Source organism: Lactuca serriola, chromosome 8 (genome assembly GCF_051521515.1).
Source record: "Lactuca serriola cultivar US96UC23 chromosome 8, Lser_US96UC23_V15, whole genome shotgun sequence".
NCBI lineage: Eukaryota > Viridiplantae > Streptophyta > Magnoliopsida > Asterales > Asteraceae > Lactuca > Lactuca serriola.
Genome location: NC_136415.1, coordinates 38,644,416 through 38,656,544, shown reverse-complemented (window position 1 = coordinate 38,656,544; position 12,129 = coordinate 38,644,416). Strand labels below are relative to the sequence as shown.

Sequence of the window (12,129 nt, the reverse complement as noted above, 5' to 3'; positions counted from 1 at the left end):
ATCATGGTCTTCAACTTTATGTTTCACATATGTGTGGTCTTACTGCTTACGCTAATGTTGATTGGTCTGGTTGCCCCACTTCTCATCACTCCACCTCCGGTTATTTTGTCTTTCTTGGCCAAAACCTTTTATCTTCATTTTCGTAGCAACAAGCTAGTATTTTATAATCTATTGAAGAACCTGAATATCATAGTGTTGTCAATGTGGTTGCTAAAACCACTTGCCTTCGCAATCTTCTATTGGAGTTACACTACTTTATTGCGATAATATAAGTATTGTATACTTATCTTCTAATCGTGTTCAGCACCAAGCGCATAGAGATTGACATTCATTTCGTTCGTGACAAGGATGCTCTCCGTCATGTTCATTTTCTTCATGTTCCATCATCGTCTCGGTATGTTGACATATTCGCTAAGAGTCTTCCCTCCACTCCGTTTCTACCTATCGATCCAGTCTGAACGTTCGTTCGAAACCTACCGTTCTGACTGCAGGGGATGTTAGCCGACATCTATTTAGTAATCATATTTGGCCTTATTATTGTTGTATTATCTTTGTATTTAATAGCCCAATTGGATAGCCCGTGTGCTTATTTGTATATGTGGGCCCTTGGCCTTGTTCATTGTATTTATTCTTCTGTCTAATCCATTTGATCGTCCGTGGAAAACATTAGTGAAACATATTCATTGTAATTTGGTTTATCTTCTTGTTAGTTTTTAATGAAATATTTAGCTATTTAAAAAAGTGAAACAAAAATATTGCTAGTAAAATATTTCCTCATAATGTCAATGATTTAAACCTTTGGAGAAGCTAGAAATATCGTTGCATTGATCAAATTTAGTTATTTTGAAACACCAGTGTCATTTTATGCGACAGTTTCTCCGCCTACAATCCCAAACACCTTACACACACAAGCTTGACGTATGCAATACGATCCCCTGAGATATAAAAAGGCTAATAAGTCCGAATCAAGAAACCAACAAAGGCGTGTACAAGCAAATAGAATCTAAAGTAAAGCTATACCTTCGTCTTCATCAACCCAAACCACATCATAATCTTTACAAAAACCAAAATCTAACACAAACCCATTTCAGATCTCACCTCAATCTCAAATGGGTATTTGTTGGTCTTTCCTAAAACCTCATCGAAGCCATGATATCCCGATTTCATCACCTTCACCCCCTCATCACCATCTTCCTCCTGCAGATGATCATCATAACCATTTCATCCCTGATCAAGAAAGAACATACTATCCAATCCCCAGTAAGTTCGACCCACAGAAAACCATCAAAAACCATGAAGAAGGGTCTATTCTAGGAAAGGAGTACGTCGATCTAAAGAAAGTTTACTATATCGGGAAAGAATTAGGGAGAGGACAGTTTGGTATCACGTATCTTTGCACTGAAAAGGCCTCAGGTATGAAGTATGCATGCAAATCGATATCAAAGAAGAAGCTTGTTACAAAGAAGGATATGGATGATGTAAGGAGGGAGATTATGATGCTGCAACATCTAACTGGGCAACCAAATATTGTGGAGTTTAGAGGTGCGTATGAAGATGAAAGTAGTGTGCATTTGGTTATGGAGTTGTGTAGTGGAGGTGAGCTTTTTGATAGGATAACAAAAAAAGGGAGTTATTCTGAGAAAGAAGCAGCCAAGATTGGGAGACAGATTGTGAATGTGGTGCATGTTTGTCATTTCATGGGGGTTATGCATCGAGATTTGAAGCCTGAAAATTTCTTGATGGTTAGTCAAGATGAAGATTCGCCATTGAAGGCTACTGATTTTGGGCTTTCAGTCTTCATTGAAGAAGGTTAGTTTTAAAGATTCATCCTCTTAATTAATTCATTCTAAATTAGTATATGTTTTATATAACTTATCTAAATCTATGTATGCAATTAACTTTTGTAACTGAATTTTGGCTTTAAAACGTTGCAAAAGTATATTGTTTTGGTACGTTCCTTTTGGTTCAAGTAAAGGAATCATTGTTGAAACGTATTTTATAAAGTGAGGAAATATATTTTGTACAACAGAACAAATCCCATTTTGAAGGCAATAGTTATTAATTGATTTCTAATTTTATAATTTTGAAGAATGTTAATATTTATGTTATAATTGTTATATAAAACATATGTAACAATATTGAAATTGCATTTCAATATTTGTGTTATGGACAGATACATAATACCATTTTTATTGTTGTTACAAAACTAAAATCTTATACATTATAAAACACGGTTTACATATTGTATTAAAAAATATCTAATTCTAACATCAAATCTCACATATTAGTGATAATAAAACTTGAAGATGTGTTGTTAACATCATTTTAGAACATTTGTAGCTTTCGAAGTTCTTTATTTTTCGTGTTAATAAAATTCCAAAAAACAGTTATGTTATAATGTTAAGTCTTATTGAAGTTTTAATAAAAAGTTTGAAGCTTAAAATTTATTGGCTAGGTGGCCTCAAATCCCGCAATTGACTAACCCTATTTTGTAATTTTATTTTTATTTTTTTTTAAATGCTGTTGGTTTAATATATTTGATCGAAGAAGAAGAAGAAGAAACTTTATTTTTAATTTTAAAAGTTTCCAAGAACCAATAATTAATTAAGTAACTTCATATTTTTACATATATTTAAAATATATATTATTTAGTTTGCCAATAATTTAATACAAGTATTTGATTAATGACAAAATATTTAAAATATCTTTCAATAACAACATAATAATAAATAAAGTTTTATTACACAAAAGTTCTTTGAAGACATTTATTGTTATCACCTCAAATGATTTGAACTGTTCATTAATAACTAGTGGAAAGGAGTTCACACCATACCATTCTTAATATCATGGATTAATAACTTAGTTATAAAAGAAACTGTGATTGAAATTGGATGTTACATTTTTTTACCAACCCAATAGGTATTGTTATATTTTTTTTTAGATGACAATAACTATTTTTCTTACCAAAATGCATGTCAAAGCATCTATTTGTGCACTAAAATCACTGCTAAATATTGGTTATTTAGTTTTGTCCTTTGAAAAGCATTTAAGAAATAATGTTTTATTAATAAGACGGAAATACAATTAATCCAGATATTTAACAATTTTTTTTTATTACTCATTTTGAATGAAAAACTTCAATATTTTTTATTTATGATGTCTTAAAATTTGAAGGGATTTTCATATAAATGTGTTCTGATAGTTTTTAAAAATAAAATTGTGAGGACGATTATAGAGTGAGAGTCTTATAATTTAATCTTATCAAAAAGTATTTCATATATTTAATTATTAACCAATTATTTGGTTGTGTATAAGTTGATTTAAAAGTAAAACTTTTATAATGAAAATATTGACAATACATATGATTGATATCGAAGTGACTATTAAATACGTGTAATACACACGAGTCAACAAGTCAATTATGAAATGACAGGTCAACCAGGTCAATGAACTTTTGTGTTGGTGCCCTTGAAAGTCTTGAAAGTGCCCATCGACATCACCTCATGCATAATCATGCACGACTTAACAAGATGTTAAAGAATCATATGAACACATTATATCAATAATATATATATATATATATATATATATATATATATATATATATATATATATATATATATATGATGATGTGATATTCATCAAAAGAAATTGACCAATATCTAGAAAATACAATGTATGGGACATGCAATAATAATCTTGATTGTACGTTTGTATATATATAAAAACATTTACAGTTGAGATGTAGATAGATAGATATATCAAACTGTCTAAACGAAAACGTTGTGGTTTATTATCTACGCATTTCTTGTTTGAATTTGGATTCATTTAAGTGGCATTTTAGAGATACTAAAATACAATATCTTATGCAATTCATTTTTTAGGGACGATTTATAAAGAAATTGTAGGAAGTGCATATTATGTGGCACCAGAGGTGTTACGACGTCGTTATGGAAAGGAGGCAGACGTGTGGAGTGCCGGTGTCATTTTGTACATTCTTCTTAGCGGCGTACCTCCTTTTTGGGGAGGTGTAACTTCTTTAACTCCCTTCAGTTCTATGCTTTATTAAATTTATAATAAAAGTGGTTTCATTTCATAATAAATGGATAAAACATCACTCTTATAAAGTTTAATATTCATAAAAAAAATTCCTAAATGTTTAAATAAACTACAACAATTTGTTACTCTTATAAACATTAACCTTTCTTTTTAAGAAGGGAAAATTAAAGATTTTTTTTTATTTTTTGTCTTATTTCAGAGACTGAAAAGGTAATATTTGAAGAAATATTAGAAGGTAAACTCGACCTTCAAAGCCCTCCATGGCCATCTATATCCGATGGTGCGAAAGATTTAATTACAAAAATGTTGACCAGAAATCCTAAAAAACGTATCAGCGCACATACAGCCCTTGGTTAGTATACCAAAAAAAACATCTTATTTACTTTTCTCCAAAACTTGAACATAAAAAAAAATAATAACCATGGATGAAATCAACCTCTCAGAACACCCATGGCTCAAGGAAAATGGTGATGCATCAGAACAACCAATAGATAGTGCTGTCTTGATTAGAATGAAGCAGTTCAGAGCAATGAACAAGTTGAAGAAGCTAGCATTAAAGGTATATATGTTTACTTTCATCAAGAAAAAAATGGGTTTTGTTTATTTTAATGGTTTTTTTTTTAAAAAACAGGTTATTGCGGAAAACCTAGAATCAACAGAAGAGATAAAGGGATTGAAACAGATGTTCAACAACATGGACACTGATGGAAGTGGGACCATAACATATGAAGAACTTAAAACCGGACTTTCAAAGCTTGGATCAAGGCTAGCTGAGGCAGAGATACAACAACTCATGGAAGCTGTAAGCTCTTATATTAAGTCAATTCATTACTTGTGAGGTGTAGAATTCCTAAAATATTGGTCCATGTTTATAACTTTATTGATTGTGATTTATTATTTAATATTAATAATAGGCTGATGTTGATAAGAATGGAACGATTGATTATCTAGAGTTTGTGGCTGCAACAATGCATCGACATAAACTTGATAGGGAAGAGAATTTGTACAAAACCTTTCAGTTTTTCGACAAAGATAATAGCGGGTTTGTTTTTTCACTTTTTTTATATTTCATTTGTATTAAAAAAAAACATTTATAGTATTTGTTGGTTTACGTTTACACATGGGTTTTGTTATAGATATATCACTAGAGATGAGTTGAAACATGCCATGACAGAATATGGAATGGGAGATGAAGCAACCATTGATGAAGTCCTCGATGATGTGGACACCGATAAGGTCAGTAACAAATAACAATCACAGTAAAGCAGTAAAAATCTTTTTTTTTAATCTTATATTCATTTTGGGTGATTCGATTTTGTTTGATGGCAGGATGGGAAGATCAACTATGATGAGTTTGTGACAATGATGAGGAAGGGAACAGTTGAAACAGGTGAAAATAGCAAAATAAAAGAACTTGGCCTCTAGTGTTTGTTTGTTGAGGTTGAGTGAAATGTTGTGTGGTAAATAAATAGCCAAGGGTTAAAAAAAATAAGAAGAAGAATGTACCCTTTTGAGCTTTCTCCAAATCATATGTGTGCATAAAACATATATCTATCTATTTCTCTTGGATTTTGCTCCATAAATGTATGCGTGGTTGTTTTGTAAATACAAGTGAATAGTAATATGCAAAAATTTCCTACAAGGGTTTAAAATTAATGTTTGTGGTCAACTGTAGGTTACATACCAAATACCCATAATACTAGTTCTATTTCTAAAAAAAAACAGACAGTTTTAAGTAAAGCCATTGAAAACAAAACAACAGACAAAAATAATAACACATCAATAAGATGTACAAAACACAAACTTACTTGGTTGGCATGTGTGACAATGTTGTTATAGATACTACTAAACAATGTGGTGGTTTTCTGACATCATCTTCTTCTGCTATTTCTTTTATGCTCGATAGCTCTTTGACCAGAATTTGACCCGAGGTTCTTCGTGTATGCTTCATGATTTAAAAAATAAAATTTTAGTTTTTTATTTAAAAACTAATAACATGCAACTAAATATAGCTATTCTATAAGACAAATGTGATTTAAAGATGATTACCTCCAAGAATCTTGGAAGCTCAAAATCACTCACAATAGTACCTCTCTGGATACATAAAATTCATCTTCCGGAAACAATTCGGTAATTGAGAACAAGATCTTCGGTTTTTTTCCATATATAAGTACGAACAGTAGCTAAGCTCATGTCAGGTGTCAAGACCTGTAAATAAATAAATAAATAATAAATAACAAACTAATGTTTTATATATTAATATTTAAAAAAAAAAAAAACTTGCCTGATTATTGCATAAAATTTCTATTGAAGGCTTAAGTTTTTGCCATGGTTTTATCATTCCAGATCTAAAAGATCCATCTCCAGTGGCAAAAGCTCCATCAATCGCCAAGCTCTCCATTGGTTTATCAAGAACCAGCTTTTCCACCACATAATTAACAACCTAAAACAAAAAATAATTTATTTGCCAAATCCTTGTCAAAAATTACCAAAATGCCCTTACTAACCTTATGTATTCTTAAGATACGAGGTGCACTAAGCTTCCCTTGTGTCACAGTTTGAGCCGTTGACCCTTCATACGGCTGTAAATAAAAACTGCACCTGAAAACCATAACAGAAAATGTAACAGAAACGTAACAGAAAATGTAACAGAAAATGTAACAGAAATGTAACAGAAATGTAACAGAAACGTAACAGAAAATGTAACTACTTACTTGGTGTGTTCCCTAGGGGGCAAACGATTATGTAAAACACAATCAAGGACCCACCAAGGTAAATCTTTTTCATCTTCTGTAGAATCCATTTCAGTAATTTTTTTCCTCCATGGACCATTTTGTGAGCCCTCAGTAATAATAGAAGGTGGGGATACAGTTGAAAAGTCAAACGGAGGGTAAACTGAAGAATCGTTTTCACTGTTTCCATCTACTTCAACTTTTGAGAGTGTAATGCTTCTAGAAGAAACATCCCTATCCCTGACAGGTGGCACTTCCCCATTGGCCAAACTTTGGGGACCAAATTTATGTTTCTTTTTAGACAGCCACGGTGCCAATAGTCCTTTCAGTGTCTCCCTTGCCAAATTAACCTATAATATAAAAAGAAAAAGAAATCAATATTTATTCTAAAATTTTATTGATATGTATATATATGAATAAAAGAATGAAATTACCTTATCGTCCTCAGCTTTTTCGGTGATGTTAAGATCAACAGAATACATTTCTGCTGAAAAACACTGTGGGGTGTCCAAATGGACAGATAAGTTTCCGAGTCTACTATCTATAGTGAACCAAGCGGGAATGCTGACCTGGACAATCATGGAAGTCAAAAGTCAAAAGTCAAGGTCAAAGAGAAGATGTATGAAATGGTCAAACTTAACGTACCATCTCAAAAAGTTCTTCCTTCTTTTTTTCAAATGACACCTGTCCATAGTCTTGGATGACAACACCTCTAGTGATCTCCCAAAGCTTTACACAACCAGCATTATCCTATAGAAGACACATTTCTTACTCTCTTTTAAAAAGTGTGAACTTTTTTTTAAAAGGAAAAAAATGAAAAACTTAGGGTACGTTTGGTTGTAGAAAATTTTCCAGTTTTCTAGGAAAATTTTCCAAGAAAAATAGAAATTTTGAAAACGCGTTTTGTTCGTTCATTTTTCCAAAGTTTTCTAAAAAAATAAAAATTTTCAGTTTTCCAAATTGTATGTAAATTAGAAAAGTGATTTTTACAGTTTTCCAAATTTCTAAGATGGAAAATGAAATCTCCACCCGTTCCAACCAAACGCGTTTTCATTGAAAATTGAAAATGAAAACTCAACTCTATTTTCTGAAAACATTTTCATAGAAAATGAAAACAGTTTTCCACAACCAAACGCACCCTTAATGTGTACCTTGGTTAAAACGTGTCGTCTGTTGTTCATAATTTCAAATTGCACGATTCCTGGAATTCCTTTAATACTGAATATTGGTTCTTTATAAACAGGAACCTACATACATGTCAAATTACTTTAGTTTTTTGTTGAGTAATAAACAGAAAAAAATAAATAAATAAATAAAATAAAAAAATAAGCGAATACAAACAGTAAAGATTCTATACAACTTGCTATATATGTAGATGAAAGATTAAAAGTAGAGTAAATTACATTTTTGGTCCCTGAGTTTAGATGGTTTTTTCAATTTTGGTCCCTATAGAATTTGGTTTCCAATTTTGGTCCTTATATTTATGTTCCATAACGATTCTAACTACTCGGCTGTTCATTTTTTTAATGAACATTTTACCCTTGACCACAAGGACAAAACCTGAAGAAAAAAAACATTATACCACATAGACCAAGTTTAAAGCATTTTATTGTTTTTTTATTAAGGTTTATAACATTATATAGATAATAGGTTATATTAATATATTAACAAATAATTCAATCTACTACAATATAAACTAATTACATTAGAGAGAATTCTAAACTCATATGCACATATAAAATGTTATAAAACGTTAACTAAAAAAAAAGCAAAAATTACAAATGTGGTCCCTATGGTATTACTTGCTTTTCAGGTTTGGTCCTGGTTGTCCAAGGGCAAAATTGTCATTTTACAAAACTTAACAACCAAGTAGCTAGATCTAACGATTGATGGACCAAAATCGTTATGAAACATCAAAATAAGGACAAAAAGTCTAAAAAAAATAAGATGAAAAATTATAAAAACTCACAGGAGTAGATCCTTCTAAAGAAGCCCTAGCTCTTGAAAAAGACAAGTTGCCAGCTAGGAAAGAGCCACCTCTATGAAACACCTTTTGAGGATTTTGAGCTTCAGCAGGCCATCTATGAACAGAAGAATCTGTTGTTGCAACCCAAATACCATCATCATGCATTGCTAGTTGCTGAATTGGATGTTCTTTTGTGCAAAGAAGTATACTCTCCCTTGTTGAAAGATCCGTTAAGTACAACTATAAAAAACATTACAATATAACATAAATTATTTATTTTCTTTCATTGAAATATATTAAAAAAAATGGACTTACAGAAAGATCTCTTCCACCACTATACACATGACTGAATGTAGGAGTGCTAGCAAGTGCCCAAACAGAATCTGTGTGAACTGCATATGAATGCACACATCTTTGCTGTCCAAGATCCCATAATCTATAAAAATATAAAAAAAAAAGTAAATATTTTTTAAAAAAAAATGAGTAGCATAAATATTTAAACACAGAAACTACCTGATCATAGAATCCGAGGATCCTGATAAACAAAACCTGCATCATTGACACTATACAGAATTAAAAAACCGAATAACCTAATAATTTAATTACACAAAGAAAATATAAATTTTAAAAACTTAAGAAACTCTGAAAGAACACAAACCTTCCTGTGGAGTCAAGAAGCAAAGCCCTAATGTTATCTGTATGCCCTCTAAGCTTCATCATCTTTGAGCCACTTCTTGAGTCCCAAACACGCACAGCCTACAATAAAATCATATATTCTAAATATTAACAAGACAAGTTTTATAAAAAGTAAATACTTATACAACAGAATTTAGAGTGATTTACAGTTTTTACCTTCTCTGTTCCACCAGAAACAAGAAGAGTTCCAGTATCATTCATTGCTAATGCATAAACAGACTCTTTATGTCCTTTAGCAGCAATAGGAACATATCCTTGAGGTGCATTTGTTTGCAATGTAATATTGTTGTTTGAGCTTATTGTACGTAAGCTAGTAACTGGTAGTAAACTTCCTGACCCATTGGTGCCACCTGGACGATCCTCGTCAGCTGCCTCGCTGGACTTGGTGAGGGGAGCAAGTGCTGCTTCAAGATCCCATATGAACACTTCACCACCCAATCCACCAGATGCAACAATATTGCTCTACAACAATAACCACACAAAAAGAAGAATAAACTACTATATATATGCTCATGATGTTTATATAATTGAAGAAAGACAAAAAGATTACATTTTTTTCTGCTGCAGCAAGAGAAGTGACATAATCTGTGTGTTGGCGAAAAGTCCTTGTGCAAGTTCCATTAGAAAAAGAATCCCATGTCTAGTAGTGGAAAACATGAAAAACAATATAAATATTAGTTAAAATTTTGTATACATAATGATACATTGATTAAAAGGTTTAATCTTACACTGAAGACAAACCTTGACTGTAGTATCTGAGGAGCATGATACAAGGGTATTCCCTCCTACAAGGACTGCATCATTGACCTGTATATTCCAATTTACAAATATGCCCCCGCATTAACTTTTAACAACACCAAGTTTTTATATATTAACAATGAAGAAGAAGTATATAGTATATAGTATATACCCAATCAACATGAGACTCAAAGGTAGCTGAGCATGTAGCATCCTCATCTGTCAATGCCCATCTTTTTAATGTTCCATCTCGGCTCCCTGTGAAGAGGTAACTTGAGTTGTCTGGTTTTGATGGCTTTAATACAGCCAAACAATTCACACCTGCACAATGCTGCAAAAGGAGGAAGTGTGTTTGAATATTTGAGGTATGAAGTTCTTTACATGTTTATACAGAGAGAAGCAGAATTAGGGATCAGATAATCGAATGAACACTGACCTTTGTGTCATCTGTATCATTTAATACATATGTAAATCTTTTCTCCTTGCGAGGACGAACTGAATTGGAGGCACTGCCTGCAATACCCACACGGTGCATTGCAGAAATTCCTGAAGCAAGTTTTGTAGAAAATGGATAGAGTTATTGCTAGAATTTGAAGAAAAGAAGGTTATAAGCTTAAATGGATTGAATGATGCTAGGAGTGAATACAATATTATCTTCAATGAGTTCATTACTTCAAACTTTCCAACAGAAGAGAAGGGAATATGGTATTTCATATCAAAAAAAACCCTAAATGATCATAGAAACGAACCTAAAAAACGCCAATTTACAAACTGAAGGAAATTTTAAATTGCCTCGTAATATCATGTAGTTGAATGAGAAACCCTAAGCGATCGAAAACGAGTCGCGAGAAAACAGAAGATAAACGATAAGTTTCTAAACCCTCAATCGGATTTCCTACGAACGTAATCATCGGCAATAAATCTCTATGAATACACGGATAGACCTGCGGAGCTTACCAAAAAAACGGATCGATAGGAAGAAACGAGATTGCCTGATCCTTCAAAATTTGACTTCAGTTTCTTCGATTGAAGTGAAATTTTCCATAGCAGTGACATTCATCTGTATCAAACGGGTACGCGCTGTTGAAACTGAAAGAAGTGAATTTGAAGTTGATCTCATACGACGATGATAATAATAATAAACGACAGGAGAATCAAATAATCCAATTGGAAGAGATTAATTTTTCTTGTTCTTGTGTTTGATTTGCGTAGCAGTGCAGTGGAAAATGGTGTTATTGAGAGAGAGAGATTGCGAAAGGGGGTTTGAGACGAAGAAAACGAGAATGACAGTGAAAACGAATACAGTATTTCGATTACGTTGTTCTGGTGCTTAATGGTTCGACATGTTTTTTTTCCACCTGGTCCAGGGTAGTTTGGGTTGTTTAATTTCCGGTTTAACATTAATAAGATTGAAACAGTTTTATTTTAATTGTATTGTTTAATTTTTGTATCCTATTCTATCTATTTATATATTTAAATAAGTTAAAAAAATTTATCCAAACCTATTTATTTTGTATGGATTTGTTTCGAATTAGCAGGTTTAAGGTTCAAGACATTTTAATCATTTTGTGTTGTTTCGGGTTGAAAAAGTTTAAACTTAGTCTTGCTCGTTTAATTTTCAAGTCATATCAACTCGAGGGTTGTCCGTAAGGAGGGCAGCCTGATTAACTTGTCCATGGTCCAAGTTAATGTTTCTCATTTATTGAGAGTTCATCAACATATTTATTGCATTAAGGGGTGGTCATTAGTATGGAAGGTTTGTATATTTCTTATTTATTGTATGTCGATGATGTTCTCATATTAGGTGATTGGTCTCATGAGAATACAAATAATCTATTATGTATTATGTGTTGCTTTTACTTGGCTTATGGGTTGAGGATAAATCTTTACAAATTGAGATTGTTTGGAGCAGTATTAAAGAGGAAGAAGTGCAAAACT

General features: G+C 32.0%; 2 protein-coding genes across 2 annotated transcripts; one reads left to right on the top strand and one right to left on the bottom strand.

Moving 5' to 3' along the window:
• Positions 1–962: 962 nt before the first annotated feature.
• CPK29 (calcium-dependent protein kinase 29) lies at positions 963–5,642 on the top strand. The gene is made up of 8 exons (XM_079012588.1): positions 963–1,809; positions 3,885–4,028; positions 4,259–4,411; positions 4,503–4,618; positions 4,691–4,861; positions 4,974–5,101; positions 5,196–5,295; positions 5,389–5,642. Exons 1-8 carry the CDS (start codon positions 1,110–1,112, stop codon positions 5,482–5,484), a joined length of 1,608 nt encoding a protein of 535 aa, XP_078868714.1. The 5' UTR covers positions 963–1,109; the 3' UTR covers positions 5,485–5,642.
• Positions 5,643–5,683: 41 nt separating this feature from the next.
• On the bottom strand, positions 5,684–11,513 carry LOC145065564 (uncharacterized). The gene is made up of 18 exons (XM_079012587.1): positions 11,149–11,513; positions 10,628–10,737; positions 10,364–10,522; positions 10,195–10,260; positions 10,004–10,093; positions 9,610–9,915; positions 9,416–9,513; positions 9,271–9,306; positions 9,073–9,193; positions 8,761–8,997; positions 7,943–8,038; positions 7,437–7,541; positions 7,226–7,360; positions 6,774–7,141; positions 6,567–6,660; positions 6,344–6,502; positions 6,109–6,267; positions 5,684–6,004 (listed from the first exon to the last, which is right to left on the bottom strand). Exons 2-17 carry the CDS (start codon positions 10,724–10,726, stop codon positions 6,169–6,171), a joined length of 2,268 nt encoding a protein of 755 aa, XP_078868713.1. The 5' UTR covers positions 10,727–10,737; positions 11,149–11,513; the 3' UTR covers positions 5,684–6,004; positions 6,109–6,168.
• Positions 11,514–12,129: the final 616 nt, after the last annotated feature.